At 48.3% G+C, this 19,661-nt stretch overlaps 1 protein-coding gene across 1 annotated transcript in view; it reads left to right on the forward strand.

Annotated features, from left to right (window-relative positions):
• Positions 1–6,583: 6,583 nt before the first annotated feature.
• ELP3 (elongator acetyltransferase complex subunit 3) overlaps positions 6,584–19,661 on the forward strand; it is a 119,881-nt gene continuing 106,803 nt past the window's right edge. The window contains exons 1-6 of the mRNA XM_068397860.1: positions 6,584–6,672; positions 9,226–9,325; positions 10,704–10,842; positions 12,308–12,378; positions 15,249–15,312; positions 17,713–17,781. Of these exons, the coding sequence (XP_068253961.1) occupies positions 6,654–6,672; positions 9,226–9,325; positions 10,704–10,842; positions 12,308–12,378; positions 15,249–15,312; positions 17,713–17,781 (462 nt within the window). The 5' untranslated portion in view covers positions 6,584–6,653. The remainder of the gene's footprint in view (positions 6,673–9,225; positions 9,326–10,703; positions 10,843–12,307; positions 12,379–15,248; positions 15,313–17,712; positions 17,782–19,661) is intronic.

Genomic DNA, 19,661 nt, shown 5'->3' on the forward strand with positions numbered 1-19,661 from the left:
CCATTGGCCTTCTTGGCCACAAGGGCACACTGCTGGCTCATGGTCATCCTGTTGTCCACTAGGACCCCCAGGTCCCTTTCCCCTATGCTGCTCTCCAACAGGTCTGCCCCCAACTCGTACTCATACATGGGGTTGTTCTTGCCCAGATGCAGGACTCTACACTTGCCCTTGTTATAGTTCATTAAATTTCTCCCCGCCCAACTCTCCAGCCTGTCCAGGTCTCTCTGAATGGCTGCGCAGCCTTCTGGTGTGTCAGCCACTCCTCCCAGTTTGGTGTCATCAGCGAACTTGCTGACAGTGCACTCTATTCCCTCATCCAAGTCATTAATGAATATATTGAATGGTACTGGTCCCAGTACCGACCCTTGAGGGACGACCCAGCTTTATTCTTTATCAGCTGTTGCTAGAAAAGACTTTCTTCATTGACCTCACCACAGAATGCAAAAAACTGGGCACGGAGGTCCTGCATCTGTTCTCATTTAGGCTGGCCAAAAGAAATCTTAACTGCCTTGTAGCCAGTTTAGATAGAAGAGTGTTGGAGCAATGGCTTTATACTTTTTTTTGAAAGTACCGTACTTGGGGCAATGAATCCTGCCAGCCTTTGGGATCTCCAGATGGGATCTCCCGTTTCCAAGCTGGAGTACATACAGTCTAAGTCTGTTTTCCTCAGCCTGGTTTCCTGTCGCTGCTGCTCTCGAGCTGGTGCTCTGTTCTCTTCTTCTGGGTATGTCGTCTCTGCAGAGTTCACCTGGGCTTTTGACCATGGAGACGCTTGCCTAGATCCTTGCTAGAGCTGCTGGACCTCAGGTGAACTTGACTGTGTGTCACTTGGACATCTTGGGGCATAGCCCATGGCCTGAGCTGTTGTGTGATGCTTTGCCAGCGAATTACAGAAGTTGTCTGTCTCTGTAGGCACCGAGGGGATTGTGGAGGACAAGGGAGGACTACCAGCCACCAGAGCGATGGAAACTGTACCCTGCCTACAAAGTGAGGGGTTTACCACCGATGTTAATGTGATCCCTCAGCTGTAACCTACAGCCCCTGCCAAATCAGCTGGACTCTGAAGCAAGCACCACAACGTTCAAGGGAAAAAAAGCCTTTAATATGTGGGAGAAAGGAGGCTCAGGGAAAACACTTAAAGAAAAACCTAGTCAGGGCTGTACTGAAGACAGAATTTCTTTCTCATGTTAAACAAGGCAAGTGCATCTTTTCAATCATGATAGTGAGAAGGAAATCAAATCCCACACTCTGGATTACAGCATTGTGCGTGGCTCTGTGTGGGGAGCTGGCACGAGTCTAATTACTTCAGAGAATGTGAATCATGTGCTATTTGTCTTTTCTGCAATTAAAAAAATATCCAGTAAATGTAATGAATAGAAGTTTTTAAGGATAAGGGGACTGAATGCACAGCAGCTGTAACTCATTGCCTTATCATATCCCAGAGTGAGAGCTGGGATAAAACTGAACCTTTCTTTCCACGTGTGAGGAAGAGTCACAGTACGCCCATGAATTCTCAACATTTATCATCCAGAAATCATGTTTCAGAGAAAATGCCAACTACTGATCTACAAGGATGAGGAGAAGACTTCTGCTCTGTCAGCAGATTATTCTGCACTGCGTCACTTGAGGGTTTCATGTTTTTTGGCATTGACCAGTATCAGGAGAAGGCACCGGGCACGACGCACCATGGATCTTAGCTGAAGGGAGAGCATCCAGAGGAACCCGTTGGGGTTCTTGGTTGAGTGTCATGTGAATTCCAGCTCCAAATCAATGATGAGGTAACTCAGTGCATCTCCCTCTCCAAAACTTTGTTCTTTCATTTTTCTAGTTGCCCTGGATGCTTGGAAAGGTGAGTTCATCTCTACCAACACGATGGCCTAAGAGCTAGTTAAGTCTAAGCTGGTCACTTCTCAAGTGACCTGCTGAAATAGGAACATGCAGATGGAAATTATCTCATATATCTTCAGATCTGTTGATTATGCAAGAGACCAGACTGACTGATTTTGATTAAGAAAGCAAACTTTTGAGCATTTAAAGTGAAGTGGGGTAAATCCCATCCAAAACATTCATCGGCATCATTCTCTGGTATTGCAAATCTCTCCTCACAAGCCTTTTCCCCCAGGAAACCAAGTTAAACTGATTGCTTCATGGGTGTTTCCTTGGCTTCTTAAGACCAAACTGTTGTTCCAGCTTTTTTTTTTGTCTCCATTAGGCAGCGTGTAGCTTCTTGAGGCAGCAGTTCAGCGCTAGGTCCGTGTTACAAACAGCAAATGGCTGCACAAAGAAATGATGTAACCCTGTTTTTCTTTTCTCATCAATGAGCATACTCGCTGGAAATGTAAAGTTCCCAGGGTCTGACTGGTCTTGGAGCTGAGTGCTCGGGCGTTCCTGCAGACACTGTGCCTTCGCTGCAGCAGATCATGCATCTTAAGTGCTCGCTATACATTTTAAGGTTTAGGCCTTCCCTGATTTATAAAGTTTTTGTATTTATGATGCTGTAAAATAACTAACACGAATGTCCAGGAACGTACCAAGCCAAGTAGACTATCCTTGAACTAACAGCAGACCTACATAACACCCTGATTGTAACTCCTACCAATTATGTTATTAGAATAAAAATGTATGTACTTACAACATCCTTTACAATCATTCCCGAGGTCACAAAATGGGTCAGAATCTGAAATGGAGAGAAAAGATACAGAGAGACAGAGTCTCCATCACCTGCCTCTGCCACTGAGCTGCCGGCTGGCCTCAGGCAAGCCGTGTCACTCTCTGTGCCCCGGGCTGGTGATCTGCAGAGGCAGATGGTTATTTACCCACCGTTATAGCGCGCTTCCCTACACGCTGATAAGAAATTGCTCAAGTCCAGAGGAAGGTTGTTGTGCCTGCGCCCTTCCTCGTAGATGCGCATTTCCCTGCACTGCTTGGCGTTTCCAGATCCTGCACAACTCTCATTAGCCACAGCCTTTGATTAAAGAGCGAAAAGTACCTTTTAAACCCCAGAGGCCAATGAATCAGGATTGCTGCATCTGAATTCCACCAGTACAAGCAAGATCAGAACGGGAGCCCTAGGCTACAGCCCTGCTCAGATGTGGGGAACAAACCCAAACACGCCAGCCGCCCTCTTACCCAAGCTTTACCATCCGCTTCTGCCCAAAGCTCCACCTGCATTTGCCCGGTGTTCCTTGCCCGCAGCGATGGCAGAGTTTGGTGCTGTAGTTTGGCTTTGTAGCCAACATGAAGTTTTCCTAATTATTGCTCTTCTGAGCTAAAGAAAGAGAAACTTGGGAAAAGGAATATGTGTAACTGAAGTTGATGGGAATTGCAGGTGGGAGAACAGTGGGATTAAAATTGAGGATTTTTGGAAATATCCAACTTGTGTGGTGAGATGGAAGATGAGCGAACGTGAGCTGCTGCCAGGGAAGTCAGAGCATTCAGAGGGCCAAGTCTCAGCGGCGGCGTTGGGGTTATAATAGGTTGAAGGATGGTTGCTGAAGAGCGTGGATACCTTGCGGCAAAGGGAAAGCAGCTAATGATAGTAGCTAAATGCAAGATAAAAAGTTGCTGTAATAGGTGGATGAAGCTGATAACGACTGGAGAACACAGCTCAGCTCACGTAAGGAAGGTCTGAGGGGATGAGGAGGCAGTGATACGGGGCGTAGGGTTGTGTTTAGGGGCGTGTGGATTAAGGGGGGAGAGGGTGGTGTGGGAATCAGTTTGAAATCAGTCGCCTTGTCCCTGCTGACGTGCTCTTAGACTGATCGCTTTACCGTGTATCTGGCACAGGCATCCTACCCGTCCTGTGCTCTGTGCCATCCCCAACAGCATCCAAAGACATCCTCCAGCTGGATGCTGGGTCGTGTGTGCACCACCACAGAATTCAGGGGAAGGAATTGCTTTCGTAGCCCAGCCAGCCCAAAGCAGGATGCAACTAGACACACGGGCAACCCCTGGCTGCGTGGTCACGTCCAAAATGTCCCTTGCTCCACAGCAGCTGCTGCAATAGGTTTGAGAAAGGTGAGGGCAGAAGATGCACACCTGGATAGATGCTTTGTAGCTGTTTGCACAGCCCACATCCTGATCCACATCCACTGATAAATTGCTGGTTGGCACAGGATGCTTGGGAGACCCCCGGCGAAGAAAAATCACAGGTAGAGACAGGTCCAGACATTGCAGGGCACTCCCAGCACATCCTGTAGGAAGGAAAGAGAATTTAGCTCTCTAAAAAGCCCTGAAGGCAGGAGAGAGGCAGCAATGGGAACAGATGGTCTAAACCATATTTTCAACCTCTCTCAGCATCTCTCTTAATTTTGTCCTTTTTTTTTTTCTTTTTGGTGGCCTGTTTCTCCTTTCTGCCTGTTCTCGCCTCCTCTCCAGTCCTGTTTTCTCATCCAGGCGGCCTCTCCCCTTTGTTCACTGGCAGGTTCATGTTACTCACAAAGAGATCCACCAGAATCTGCTGGTTGACCAGGATGCCACCAGCAAGGAGAGGCAGGAGCTGGCGGTACCAGCTCTATGGCTCTGGCTAACAGTGACAAACAAACAAAAGCAGGTAGTTCCCCGTGTGAGATGTAATTCAGCTCTGAAACTCCCTGCCTGCAGAAGCTGTAGATCACAGAATCCCAGACTGGTTGGGGTTGGAGGGGATCTCTGGAGATCATCTAGTCCAATCCCTGCCAAAGCAGGGTCACCTACAGCACGTTGCACAGGGTCGTGTCCAGGTGGGTTTTGAATATCTCCAGAGAAGGAGACTCCCCCCCTCGCTGGGCAGCCTGTGCCAGGGCTCTGGCACCCTCAATGTTGAAGCTTATGTGGGCTCTAGAAGTTACTGGAGATTCATGGAAAGATCTCGAGCTCATTCCACAGGAACGTAGCAGAATTTGGGCTAGAAGGGACCCCAGGAGGTCTCTGGTACAACCTCCTGCTCTGAGTACAGTCAGCTCCGGTTGCTCAGGGCTTTACCCACTTGGCTCTTCAAATCCTCCAAAGAAGGAGATGACACAACCGCTGTGGGCACCGCACTCCGACACTCAGCTGGCCTCATGGTGGAAAAGTTTCTCCTTACACCCAGTTTGAACCTCTCTCCTTAAAACTTTCACCTGTTATCTCCCGTCCTCCCACCTTTGTGAAGACATAACCTGCATAGAGGTACAGGGGGTCTGCTGTCAGGGACCCTCAAAGACCTTCCTTTCCTCTGGTCACAAGCGGTGTTATCCAGGGCTCAGTGTTGGGGCCAGTTCTCTTTAATATCTTTATCAATGATCTGGACAAGGGGATCGAGTGCACCCTCAGTAAGGTCGCAGACGACACCAAGTTGGGTGGGAGTGTTGATGTGCTGGAGGGCAGGAGGCTCTGCAGAGGGGTCTGGACAGGCTGGAGCGATGGGCCGAGGCCCCTGTGTGAGGGTCAACAAGGGCAAGTGTCGGGTCCTGCACTTGGGGCACAACAACCCCCCGCACCGCTACAGGCTGGGGGAAGAGTGGCTGGAAAGTGCCTGGTGGGAAAGGACCTGGGGGTGTTGGTCGATGGCGGCTGGATATGAGCCAGCAGTGTGCCCAGGTGGCCAAGAAGGCCACCAGCATCCTGGCTTGTACCAGCACTAGTGTGGCCAGCAGGACTAGGGCAGGGATCGTCCCCCTGTACTTGGCACTGGTGAGGCCGCACCTCGAATCCTGGGTGCAGTTTTGGGCCCCTCATGACAAGAAAGACCTTGAGGTGCTGGAGCGAGTCCAGAGAAGGGCAACGGGGCTGGTGAAGGGTCTGGAGCACAAGTGTGATGAGGAGCGGCTGAGGGACCTGGGGGTGTTTAGCCTGGAGAAAAGGAGGTTGAGGGGAGACCTTCTCGCTCTCTACAACTGCCTGCAAGGAGGGTGTAGCGAGGGGGTGGTCGGCCTCTTCTCCCAGGTAACAAGTGATGGGATGAGAGGAACCGGCCTCAAGTTGTGCCAGGGGAGGTTTAGATTGGAGATCAGGGACAATTTCTTCATGGAAAGGGTTGTCAAGCACTGGCACAGGCTGCCCAGGGCAGTGGTGGAGTCCCCATCCCTGGGGGGATTTAAAAGCCGTGTAGATGTGGTGCTGAGGGCCATGGGTTAGTGGTGGGCTTGGCAGTGCTGGGTTAACGGCTGGACTTTATGGTCTTAAAGGTCCTTTCCACCCAAATCCATGCCGTGGTTCCCAGCCGAACGCGTCCCCTCCCTCAGCCCCTCTCCACACGGAGCCCCTCAGACACCCCCGTCCCTACTCTCTCCACCACCCCCGGCCCCCCGCACCCCCCAGGAGCCCGCAGCTCTCCGGGCACCTCCCGGGGAAGGACTTTGAGCCTTTTGTCAGGAAAATCCCTCCTCACGCCGATACTTTGCTACCATCTAGCGCTGACGGGGCGCAGGGGCCGGCGGGGAGGCGGGGGGGGCTCAGGGGGACGCCGGCCCCCCCCGGCCCGCGCCTCCCTGCAGCGCCCCCCGGCGGCTGGCGGAGGCACCACACGGTGGGCGCATGCGCAGTACGGCGAGTCCCCCCCGCCAGCTCCTCATGTCGCTTTACGGCAGCGCGGCGGGTGTGCGACGTTTTCACGACGGCGAGGGGCGGTGGTGCTTTACGGCAGGGGTCGCCGGCCTGGCCCGTGAGGGGAGCGGTGAGGGGTTACCGGCAGCATGAGGCAGAAGAGGAAAGGTATTGGGGTGTGGGGGGGTCGTGGTGCTCGGGGGCTGGCGGCAGGGCGGCCCCTGCCTCTCTCCCAGGAGCTGAGGGCGGTGGGGAAGCGCTTTGCTGCCTCCCCCGGCCCTGGGAATGAGGGGGGAGGAGGAGGAGGGGCCTTGGGGCAGGGCCTTGCCCTCCTGCCCCGGCCTTGTGTAGGGGGCAGTGGGGCAGGGCTTGGCCGCCTTCCCCGGCCTTGTGTGTGTGTGAAAGGGGGGTCTGAGGAGCAAGACTTCACCCTGTGTTTGGGCACGGCGGGGCGCCTGTGGGACGGGCCTTTTGACGCTTCCCGCAGCCCCGTGGGGGTGGGATCTGTGGGGTGCCGTGGCTTTACCACCTCCCCTAACGCTGTGTGGGTGGGTGGAGTGGGAAAACGGGGCAAAACTTTGCTCTTCTCCCTCTACGGTGTTTTGGAGACCGGTGAAGGGCCAGCCCCGACCTTGCTTGAGGGTTGGAGGGACTTGGCACCCCTCTGTGAGCAACCCGTTTTCTCCCCCCACTGTTGAATTGGGCGCTGTCACTGGGAGGCAGAGTCACTTACACCCATGTGGGCGCTCGGGAGTTTGCCTGGCTCCTGACCGGTGCCCTGTCAGACACAGAACGGGGTGCTGGGGGCAGGGCAGTCCGGGTGTTGCTGGGCTTTTCCCTCATGGCAAAGGAAAAAAGAAACAAACAAACAAAAAAAACAAAGGATATGGGGCAGCAAAGATGATGCAGGGCAGCGTCGCAGTAGCAGTGGTATGGTCTGTCCCACAAAACTACCTGCAGAGAGAGAGCAGAGGGGAGCATTGCTGGGGTGCTTCTCCCCAGTGGGTGTAAACGCTGTCGGATTTCAGAACGGCTGGCAGGAGCAAAAACTCATGGGAGCAGTTGTGCCTCCAGCTATGTCCCTGTTAGTGGCTTTTCTGACAGGTTTGGTTTGTATGTCTTACTGTCTGTCCTGGTTTTGCAGGGATAAAATTTATAGAATCACTTTTCTGTTGCATTTTGTTTCAGTCTGTGCCCAGCTGTGGGATGGTGCTCAAGGCCATGAGCAGTGAGAGCCAGGGCAGCTGCCCCAGGCTGCCCCACAGGTGTATTTTATAACATTAGTGTCATGTTCACTATAAATGGGAAAGCTTGTGGGGATCTGGGGCTCTTTGCTCTGCTCTCTTCTCCCTCTTCTTATTTCTCCTCTCTTCTGAACGGTTGTGATCCCTGGAGGAACTTGCCACCATTCTATGGGCTGAGTATAACTTTGTGTCTTTCCTATTGGTATTGATATTGTTTTCCTTATTTTATTAAATCTGTTTAAATTTCAACCCCCAAGTCTCCCTCCTTTTCCCAGTTCCCTTTCTCAGCTGGGGAAGGGCCTTGGGTGATAGAACAGCTGGTTATTGTTTAGCCCTTGGTGTGGGCTAAATGGAGACACTGTCCCAACGCTTGCTGCTGTAGACAGAGCAGCACGAGGTGAAATAAATGCACGTTGCTGCTAGGAAGTGTGGATGGATCTCTTAACAGCAATGCCCCTCTTCTCCCAGAGCTCACATGGAAGAAATGTAAGCAATGTATGCAGCCTAAACAGCACAAACGCTTGTTGCAGCATGGGGGGGGCTGTGTGAGGTGCAGCAGGGAAGCTTTAAGGCACAGCTAGCACTGCCTGGTGCAGCGTAACCTCTCTGTGGTGAAGGGGAGTTCACAGAGCTGGCCTCTTTTGGCTTGCCCCACCACCCTTCTCAGAATGCTTTCTGTCCCTTGCCACGTGCACTGGTAGCATCAGACTAATCTACTAATTTTCTTTAACTTCTAATGACTCTCTATTTCTAGCTGTTGTGCAGATTCCTCTGACATAAGAAGGTGGAGTTTGTCCTAGAAGTAAAAGAAAACGAGTGTTGAGGTGTTGGAGTGAGTTCAGAGGAGGGCGACCAAGGTGGTGAAGGCTCTGGAGGGTCTGACCTCTGAGGAACGGCTGAGGGAGCTGGGGGTGTTTAGCCTGGAGAAGAGGAGGCTCAGAGGTGACCTTAGTGCAGTCTACAACTACCTGAAGGGAGGTTGTAGTGAAGTGGGAGTCGGCCTCTTCTCCCAGGCAACCAGCGATAGGACAAGAGGACACAGCCTCAAGCTTCACCAGAGGAGGGTCAAGTTGGACATTAGGAAGCATTTCTTCTCAGCAAGGGTCATTAACCGTTGGAAGGGGCTGCCCAGGGAGGTGGTGGAGTCACCATCTCTGGAGGAGTTTAAGAAAAGCCTGGACATGGCACTTAGTGCCCTGGTCTAGTTGCCATGGTGGTGTCAGGGCAGTGGTTGGACTCGGTGATCCCAGAGGACTCTTCCAACCTGGTTGATTCTGTGAGTGATACGAGGTGGTGACTGTCGTTTGTTCAGGGAATGCTGCAAATCAGGAGTGATACACAGTGGCAAAATTCCCTCTGTGGGCAACAATTGTAGGAAATAGTAAAAATAAACAGCAGAGCAGGTGTGCCTCGGTTGTCATGAGCAGTTAGAAAGCACTGGCTATACCTGTGATTTGTTGTTTTGCTCTCGTTTCAGGAGACCTCAGCCATGCGGAGCTGATGATGATGACGATAGCTGACATCATAAAGCAATTAATTGAGGCTCACGAGCAGGGAAAAGATGTGAATCTGAACAAGTAAGTCACTCTGGAATGACACTGAGGAGCTGGCCCACCAGCGATGAACATGTTCTGTCCAGTCTGTTATGTTCAGGCTTTATTTTAAAATGCTTTATTTTCACAGGCTACTGTAACTCTTACTGTTATCTGATAATAAAGACACCAAGATTAGTGAATTCTGTGGTGATTTTAAGTCATGTCTTGCTGCTTCATTGGCAATGCTCAGAGTACAGAATGGGTTGTGTTGGTGAAAAGCTCTGAGAAACTTGTCATTGTCTTTTTGTGTTACACCTGTGTTGGAGCGAGTGCAGAGGAGGGCGACCAAGCTGGTGAAGGGTCTGGAGGGTCTGACCTCCGAGGAACGGCTGAGGGAGCTGGGGGTGTTTAGCCTGGAGAAGAGGAGGCTCAGAGGTGACCTTAGTGCAGTCTACAACTACCTGAAGGGAGGTTGTAGTGAAGTGGGAGTCGGCCTCTTCTCCCGGGCAACTAGCGATAGGACAAGAGGACACAGCCTCAAGCTTCGTCAGGGGAGGTTCAGGTTGGACATTAGGAAGAATTTCTTTACAGAAAGGGTTATTGGACATTGGAATGGGCTGCCCAGGGAGGTGGGGGAGTCACCATCTCTGGAGGAGTTTAAGAAAAGCCTGGCCATGGCACTTAGTGCCCTGGTCTAGTTGCCATGGTGGTGTCAGGGCAACGGTTGGACTCGATGATCCCAGAGGTCTCTTCCAACCTCATTGATTCTGTGATTCTGTGATCCTTTAGTAGTCCCAAATTCAATGTCATCAGGGAAAAGAGAAATTAGTTTAGGGATGAAGTTTACATCAGATTTTCTTAGCAGTACTTTTTACCCCAATAAATGAAGTTGTTGTTTACAGAAAGTTCTTTCTTCTTTATATATGTGGAATAATAAAACCTGAATTTCTCCCATTGTTTCTGTTTCACTTACGTGATATAATTGCAAACTTTTTGCTGATGCTGGAAATAACTGACATGAATGTCTGAGAAATGAATTCAGCTAGAGGCTGTGTATGTAGGGGTTCATCGCATGGAAGACTTAGGAAAAGAATGAAATCACTGAAATCTGATAAGCCAGAAACTGTGGGCAGCTTTCACAATGTTCTGGTAAAACCATATCTAGAAGAAGAATAAACAGAAACTGAAAATATTGGCAGTTATTGCCAACTTTATTTAGAATTTATTTTCTGTATCTTAATATTCCATGTGGCTGTTGCAAGGAATTACTGTCTGCTTTTAAAATAAGTTACCTGCAGAGGCAAACTGGGAGAACCTACCTAGATCTCCATGTAACTGAACAGTAATGCAGTAGCACTGCTGTGGAATAGGGGTGTGCAAGCCTGAAAGAATTGTTAATTTGAGGTATTTCTGCTTTCAGGCTGAAAACCAAGACGTCAGCGAAATACGGACTTTCAGCACAGCCACGTTTGGTTGACATCATCGCTGCTGTGCCACCCCAGTACCGCAAGGTGCTGGTGCCAAAGCTGAAGGCCAAGCCTATAAGAACTGCTAGTGGGGTAAGCACGTACATCATTCTCTCCATCCACCACCATCCTCCCCTGCTCTCATCAATAAATTGTATTTAATTGTTTTCAAAGACCAGGATATTGACTGTACAGAAGCTTTAATACAGATGCACTGGCTGCATGGCCAGCTTCCCAGTGGCCTTTTCTGTGATGTTGTGCCCACAGGGCTATTGCTTTCAAAGCATTTGGGAGAAGAGAAAGAGGAGGTGTGGAGAATTTGTTTCAGAGCAGCATGGGAGCTGGGGTTGTTTAGCCTGGAGAAGAGGAGGCTCAGAGGTGACCTTAGTGCGGTCTACAACTACCTGAAGGGAGGTTGTAGTGGAGTGGGAGTCGGCCTCTTCTCCCGGCAACCAGCGATAGGACAAGAGGACACAGCCTCAAGCTTGGCCAGGGGAGGTTCAGGTTGGCCATTAGGAAGCATTTCTTCTCAGCAAGGGTCATTAGCCATTGGAAGGGGCTGCCCAGGGAGGTGGTGGAGTCACCATCTCTGGAGGGGTTGAAGAAGAGCCTGGACATGGCACTTAGTGCCATGGTCTAGTTGGCATGGTGGTGTCAGGGCAATGGTTGGACTCGATGATCCCAGAGGGCTCTTCCAACCTGGCTGATTCTGTGATTCTGTCATTCTATGTCTGGCTTTTTAGTTGCTGTAGAAACAGTGCAGCTGAAGCTGCAGGCCCTCTCAGTGAACAAAGATACACAAAACCACAAAAAAAACCACCCCCAAAAACCCCCTTAATTTCTTTAATTTCTTCTCTCTGGTTATAGAATATTTCATTAAACTCTTACTCCAACCAGGATTTCTGAAAACTGGAAATGAGGTATGCCAAGTTGGGTGCCCCAAATTAGTGGACACTAGAAAATCTTAGTGCATCTGTCTCTTCTTCCCTCTGGTCCTTTTTAAAAAAAGAAGACAACATCTTACACTGTGCTTGCATTTAATGTGTGAAAAGCTGTCTTGAGATCAGCCTACGAAGAAAAAGGCTTAGCTCAGGTGGAGGGAGGAAGCTATTTTTATTATCTTTGGTTTATAGCTTTTCGTTTCTCTTCATCTCTCCCCTGTTTTGATCTTCTAGGTGGTGCTTGGTGGCACTCTCGCCCTTGCACTATTTTAGATGCATGTTAGATGCTCCTGGTGAATACCTGAATGTCAGTCTGCATCTTTTCAGCAGAGTGGTTAATCAGATTTGGTATAAGACACCTGATTCTTTATAATAACGCTTCCAGTTTATTCTGAATTGTCAAAATATTAAATAATTGGATTCCTATTTCTTGATATATTGGTTATATCCTTCAAGAGTTAACACAGATATTCTAAGTGGCAGACTAAGCAGAAAACGTCTTTAAATAGTCTCTTGCAGATGCACGTGTGTACACAGCCTTCCAAGATGCACTTTATTTTAGCAACTTCAGAAGCATTTACTATAATTTTCCTCCTCTGTAACTTTGCTTCTTGCAGATTGCTGTCGTGGCCGTGATGTGTAAACCCCACAGGTGTCCGCACATTAACTTCACAGGCAACATATGTGTGTAAGTATGACAGCCTTGGTGACCTAAGAGGACTGTTTTCCACTATTTCTGTGTGAATCTGGGGTTGCAGTAGCACTGTGTTGAGGACAGCCTTCCTTTCTGCACAAACACGAAGTTGCAGGTTGTTGATACCTGCACATAATGCTAAAAATCTACTTGTTTTCAGTTCTTCAAGGAGAAAACCTTTTTCTTTCATGGGCCAAACCCTACTTCCCATAGTAGATACACACTTTCATGTTATCTGTGGGACAGCAATGTGCCCTTGTGGCCAAGAAGGCCAATGGTATCCTGGGGTGCATTAAGAAGAGTGTGCCCAGCAGATTGAGGGAGGTCCTCCTGCCCCTCTACTCTACCCTGGTGGAGTATTGGGTTCAGTTCTGGGCTCCCCAGTTCAAGAGGGACAGAGATCTACTGGAGAAAGTCCAGCAGAGGGCTATGAGGATGATGAAGGGACTGGAGCACCTGCCTTAGGAGGAAAGGTTGAGAGCCCTGGGGCTTTTGAGTGTGGAGAAGAGAAGACTGAGAGGGGATCTGATTAATGTGTATAAATATATGAGGGCTGGGTGTCAAGAGGAAAGGGGCAACCTCTTTTCCCTTGTACCCTGCGACAGGACAAGGGGCAATGGATGCAAGCTGGAGCACAGGAAGTTCAACCTCCACATGAGGAAGAACTTCTTTACCGTAAGGGTTACAGAGCACTGGAACAGGCTCCCCAGAGGGGTTGTGGAGTCTCCTTCTCTGGAGACTTTCAAGCCCTGTCTGGATGCGTTCCTGTGTGACCTGCCCTAGACTGGCCCTGCTCTGGCAGGGAGGTTGGACTCGATGATCTCCAGAGGTCCCTTCCAACCCCTCACATTCTATGATTCTATGAATATAGTAACCAGGAGAATATATTAATGATCAAATGTAAGTTGTATTTCTGTGGCAGGGTGTGCAGGTGTGTTGTGCCTATGACTGGGTACGTCAGCAGATTGGAGAAGACTATTACAGAAAAGAAACAGGGCAACAGGGCTCTGTCTGAAAAGTTGGAAAGCTGCTGAACTGAGACCCACCTGAGGAGCTGCAGGTGTTGTCTGCAAAAACTTGCTCGCTGTGACGGTCTGGCTCTGCCTGTCTCTGGAACGACACGAGCACAGATGGAAGGGCAGGTCTCCAGCTGCCAAGAGCTTGTGGCGTTAAGGGAATAGCTTCTGGTTTATTTGAATTGAGAAACCCAAGCTGGGTTTACCTTGAAGTACGTTGCCTGTGTTTGACTTAAGAGTCCGTGCACCTGAAATCTCATCTGTTTTTTTTTCTAATCGTATCAGTTCATCTATTTCAAAACATTACTTCTCTTTCCTGCCTTGTCACTCCCAAAACATCAGTGTATTTCACTACCGGCTGCCTAACGCAGTGAGCTGGCTCCCTTCTTGCTTTTGCATGAGCAGTTATTCTGTTTGAGGTGTTCCAGGTAATTACATATACGAAATGTCTTCAGTTGGATCGCACAACTTCTGCCAGCAAATTAATTTGGCCATGGTAATTTGGCGATTAATTTGATAATGGTGACAGATGACTTGGGTTGAGTTTGCAGGGCAGGCAGTGAGGAAACTAATCAATTATACTGTGAAGTGAGTGTGTCTGATTTGATAGAGATGGCATTGCCTCGGTGTCTGTGCATCTGAGGTCTGCACTGTAAGTAACAATACACTGACTGCTCGATTATCGTGTCTGTTAGAGGTGCTCAGTGCTTGTAGCTGACGTTGAAGGGGTTGTCAACCCTCCTGTCTCAGGTTCTCTTTGAGCACAGAGTGACTGTAGATTGGTCATTAATCCCACAGCCCTCAAAAGAAAGCTAAGGACCCTAATAGAAAGCTATTAGACATTGGAATGGGCTGCCCAGGGAGGTGGTGGAGTCACCATCTCTGGAGGTGTTTAAGAAAAGCCTGGACATGGCACTTAGTGCCCTGGTCTAGTTACCATGGTGGTGTCAGGGCAATGGTTGGACTCGATGATCCCAGAGGTCTCTTCCAACCTCATTGATTCTGTGATTCTGTGACCCTTCAAAATAAACTTATATTCCTTTGAATTCCCATCTGCTGTGTACCATTCCTCTCCTGGCTGGCAGTCATGCTGTGGTAGCTGCAAGTCTGTCTTGCTGTATCACAGAACAAAAGTTTCAAACAAGCCTCTAGATGCAGAAACCGTAGTTTTAATACCAAACTGCCATGCAGTTATCTGGAGTAGATCGTCTGTATTCTTTTGAAGTAGCCTTAGAATGCTGTATTCACTAAATAGCATGTTCCTAAGTTTAGAAAACAAATGTAAATGAGCTCTCTTGACATCAAGATATTTAAATTCTATAAATTTGTGGAAAAGAAATGCAGATCGTGTAACAGGATGATGTCTCTATTTTATGCCTTTCCATGCCAAACACAAATCATATTTTACATCAAACGAGGATGTTTTTGGTAGAATGGTGGAAATATCACAGAATTATTTTCTCCAGTGTCTGCATTTGGGTCTGTACCTGTATTTACATCAGGTGATACAGAAACACAGGGATTCACTCATTCATCCCGCGCTCTCAGCTGACCACTCACGAGCAGCTTTAGTCTAGAAGCTGTATTGCAGCACTAAGGTACTGTAGTGCTTGAGCTAGTAAGATCTTCCTTTTGTGGGTTTGTTTTTGCCTATGTGAGAGCTCCTGAATGCCAGGAGAGCAGTTTGCATGTTGCTGTGGTCAGGCTGTCTCAAATTTGCATTCCCCTGCGTTTCTGGTGAGAGAAGGGGTAGTTAGAGCAGTGTCTGCTCAGCCTGTACCTCAGACAGATTAAGTCTTTGCAATTGTGTGAGTTTGATGCCTGTTTCCTGTCCTTTCATATTTGCAGATACTGCCCAGGTGGACCTGATTCTGATTTTGAATACTCAACACAGTCTTACACTGGATATGAGGTATTACTTCAGTGTGCCGTAATACATTGCCTACACTGTACAGACTTGGGTTAGGCTGCTCTTTATTTCTACAAATTCACTCCTGTTGCAAGAATAGAAAACAACAGCAGACTTCATAAACTTGGAGATCTAAAGCAGCTCAGCCACAGGACTGGAAATTCTTCTCAATTACTGTAGCAGTTGTTTCTTTCTCCTCACCTTGCTGCTGTTTGTGCTGTTATACACGTAATACGCAGCGTGTGATTCTGAGCGGGGCAAGTGCAGCATCGTGGCTGTACCCCATGACTTGCTGGTGTGAGAACAGCTGTTCATCTGAATCTCCAGCTGTGGAAAGCGATGAGTGAGTAAGAGCAGTTGAAGGTGACATTGCCCTCTCCCATGGGACACTGCTGCAGGCAGTTTGTTGAAATGAATGCTTGCTGTGACTCCTGCAGGAGTTATCAATCAGTGTCAAAATTTTCCTAACTCAACAGTCCAGCAGAAACATACAGTTTTACTTGTGGCTTAATATAGGTTTAAGGGGAGGGTACAGAGAAGGCAGAACAAGACTCCTCCTCAGATCTGCCCAATGGAAAGATGAGAGGCAACAAACATGAGTTAGAACATGGAACATTGTGCCTTAATATAAGAAAATAATATTTTAACATGACGGTCATCAAACACTTGAGTAGGGATCTAGAGAGATTTTGGGATCTTCTTAAAGATAGTCAGACATTGGCTGGACACAACCCTGAGCATCATATAGAATCACAGGCTGGTTTGGGTTGGAAGGGACCTTAAAGCCCATCCAGTTCCAACGCCCTGCCACAGGCAGGGACACCTTCCACCAGCCCAGGTTGCTCCAAGCCCCATCCAACCTGCCCTTGAACACTGCCAGGGAGGGGGCAGCCACAGCTTCTCTGGGCAACCTGGGCCAGTGTCTCACCACCCTCACAGCAAAGAATTTCTTCCCCATATCTCATCTCAATCTCCCCTCTTTCAGTTTAAAATCGTTCCCCCTCGTCCTGTCACTCCATGCCCTTGTAAAAAGCCCCTCTCCAGCTTTCCTGTAGGCCCTTCAGGTACTGGAAGGTGCTAGAAGGTCTCCCTGGAGCCTTCTCTTCTCCAGGCTGAACAGCCCCAGCTCTCTCAGCCTGTCTCCATAGCAGAGGTGCTCCAGCCCTCTGAGCATCTCCGTGGCCTCCTCTGGACTCGCTCCAACAGCTCCGTGTCCTTCTTGTGTTGGTGCCCCCAGAGCTGGACGCAGCACTGCAGGGGGGTCTCACGAGAGCGGAGTAAAGGGGAAGAATCCCCTCCCTCGAACTGCTGGCCATGCTTCTTTTGATGCAGTCCGAGTCCTCTCCAGCCTACAGGACCCTGCGGATTAACAAAGGTCAGGCTCTGGAAAAAAGCCCATTATTTAGCTCTTAGTGCCTCTGAAATTACATCTATGTCCTTACATGTCTGTATCTGCAGGGATACCTCAATAAATACATACGAGGAAAATAGCACTCTGCTGTTGTATGCCAGAAGTTTCATAGCAAAAAATCTTGTTGTGGCTAAGTTCTTGTGACTGGTTTTCACAAAACAAATTGTAGCTACTGTACAAAGTAGTAAAATGAGGTAAAATACAAAGTGGATTAATTTGGTAAACAGTGATGCAGCATGCTCTTAGTAGACAAAATCCATACTCGCTTTTCAATAAGTGGAAACTTGTACCGTAACTGTAAAGTAGGAAAATCCTGTGTCTAGGTAACTGCTTTATAATTCATGTTGTTTTGGATATGTTGTATTTATTTCTTTAGTACTAACAGCGTGTGGGAGTTGTGCTTGATTAAGGGAGTCCTCATTCTTCAGAGCTTTTAATACAACAGATATGAAATAGCAAACAAGTCCAGGATACACAAGGTACTTGAAATCCTTAGAGTATTATTAGTAGGCTTACATCAGCTCGTAACACAAAGAGTAAGTTATTAGGGATTTCAATTGAAATAATAAGTTTAGTTTAATATTTGAAGTTGAGGCTGAGCTCTAGAGGACACTCCTTGGCTAACTGTTGTGCAGGTAAAGAAAAACTGAAATGAACAGGACAGAAAAACGTGTCTTGTGAAAAACATTTTGTTTGTGATTTTTGCAGTCTCGCTGCAAAGATTCTTCATCTGTTCTGCCATAACACACTAAAAATTTGAAAAATTGTGTAATTCTTTATGTCTCATAACCACCTCAGGACAAAAATGTGTTATGGAGCCAAATTCAAATTTACAGTTTGATGGATTCTCTGCTTGTGAGTTTAAAGACTATGGGGGCCATTAGGGTTTGAAGGCTTTAACATTTCAGTGCTAAAAGTTGTCTTTTGTTCTTTTTCACTGTGTTTTTTTAAAAAAACAAAGTTTAAAAAATGAATCTCCTTGTGTTTTTCAGCCAACATCCATGAGGGCCATTCGGGCTAGATATGACCCCTATCTCCAGACAAGACATAGAGTGGAACAGGTAAATTTTCCCAGTGAAAGGGGAATGCATTGTGGTTGTGATGGAAATAAGAAGAATGCTTTTAATTGCCTGAAATGGTGGTCTGAAAGGGTTGTGATCAGCAGCACCAAGTCCAGCTGGAGGCCAGTCTCTAGTGATACAACCCAGCTGTCAATATTGAGGCCAACAGTGTTTAACCTCTGTGTGAATGACCTGGATGTTGGGACAGAGCATGCTGTCAGCAGGTTTGAAGATGACACAGAATTGGGAGGAGTGGATGATAGACCAGAGGGTCACGCTGCCATTCAGAGAGATCTGGACAAGGCTGGAGCAATGGGCTGGCAGGAACCTCCTGAAGTTCAACAAAGGGAAATGCCAAGTCCTGCCTCTGGGTAGGAGCAACCCCAGGCACTGCTGCGGGTAGAGGACACAGCCTCAAGCTTTGCCAGGGGAGGTTCAGGTTGGACATTAGGAAGCATTTCTTCTTAGAAAGGGTCATTAGCCATTGGAAGGGGCTGCCCAGGGAGGTGGTGGAGTCACCATCTCTGGAGGTGTTTAAGAAAAGACTGGACGTGGCACTTAGTGCCATGGTCTAGTTGCCATGGTGGTGTCAGGGCAATGGTTGGACTCGATGATCCCAGAGGTCTCTTCCAACCTCATTGATTCTGTGATTCTGTGAAAGCAGCTTGACAGAAAAAGACCTGGGGATCCTGGTGGACGCCAGGTTGACCATGAGCAGCATTGTGCCCTTGAGGCAAAGACGACCAGCAGCTTCCTGGGCTGCATTATGAGGAGTGTTGCCAGCAGGTTGAGGGAGGGGGTCCTTGTTCTGGCCTCAGCACTGCTGAGGCTCCACCTGAAGAGCTGTGTCCAGTTCTGTCTTCCCCGGAAGAAGACACATGAACATACTGGAGCAAGTCCGGCATAAGCCCACTAAGATCATGAAGGGACTGGAGCATCTGAGGAGACGCTGAGAGAGCCAAGACTATTTAGGCTGAGGAAGAGGAAGCTTGGGAGAATCTTACCAATGTGTGTAAATACCTGGTGGGTGACACTAAGGAGACAGAGCTGGGCTCTTCCCAGTGGTGCCCAGTGACAGAACAGGACAGGACGCCATGAGCACAAATTGAAACAGCAGAAATTCCATTTGAACATCAAGAAACAGTTTTTAACTGTGAGGGTGACCGAGCACTGGACCAGGTTGCCCAGAGAGGTTGTGTGGTCTCCATCCTGTGAGACACTCAAAGCCTGTCTGGGCACAGTGCCGAACTAACTGCTGTGGCTGATGCTGCTTTGAGAAGAGAGATTGGATGAGGTGATCTCCAGAGGTCCCTTCCAACCTCAGCATTTCATGATTCTATAATTCCACCTTAGACTGACTTGATCCCCAGAGAGGAATTATTTTAAAACCTTTTAATTGTGTGTCATTTCCACTAGATAAATGACAAGTTCTGAACCTCTTATAAGATCTTCTCTGTTCTGAACAGTACCTGATTACTGGTAGGAGACCCAATTGCAACAAAATTGTACTCAGTTTCTGTAGCAGTTCTTGCTACTTCTTGATAATTATTTAACTGGAGAATTTAGTACTGAAATAGTGGCTTTCCTACCAAAATGATTTTTTCTGTGTCTCTGCTGGAGAATTAGATCTGAAGAGTTTCTCAATCCTGTTCTGCTGTGACTGGTTTTCTGTTTATCCCCAAATCCCTTGGAAAATTCTCCGTGGATTCAGTGTAGTTCTTCTCTCCAACAAGTTTTTAAGGAAAGTCAGTTATATATGAATTGAAGCAGATGGAAGGAAACTTTTCCTACTGGCCATATCTAAGCTAGCTTCAAACTGGAACCAGTATAACTCCATCAGCAAGATGCTAGGCTCGAATAATTCTGCTTTGTCAAGGAAA

This window comes from Nyctibius grandis, chromosome 1 (genome assembly GCF_013368605.1).
Source record: "Nyctibius grandis isolate bNycGra1 chromosome 1, bNycGra1.pri, whole genome shotgun sequence".
NCBI lineage: Eukaryota > Metazoa > Chordata > Aves > Nyctibiiformes > Nyctibiidae > Nyctibius > Nyctibius grandis.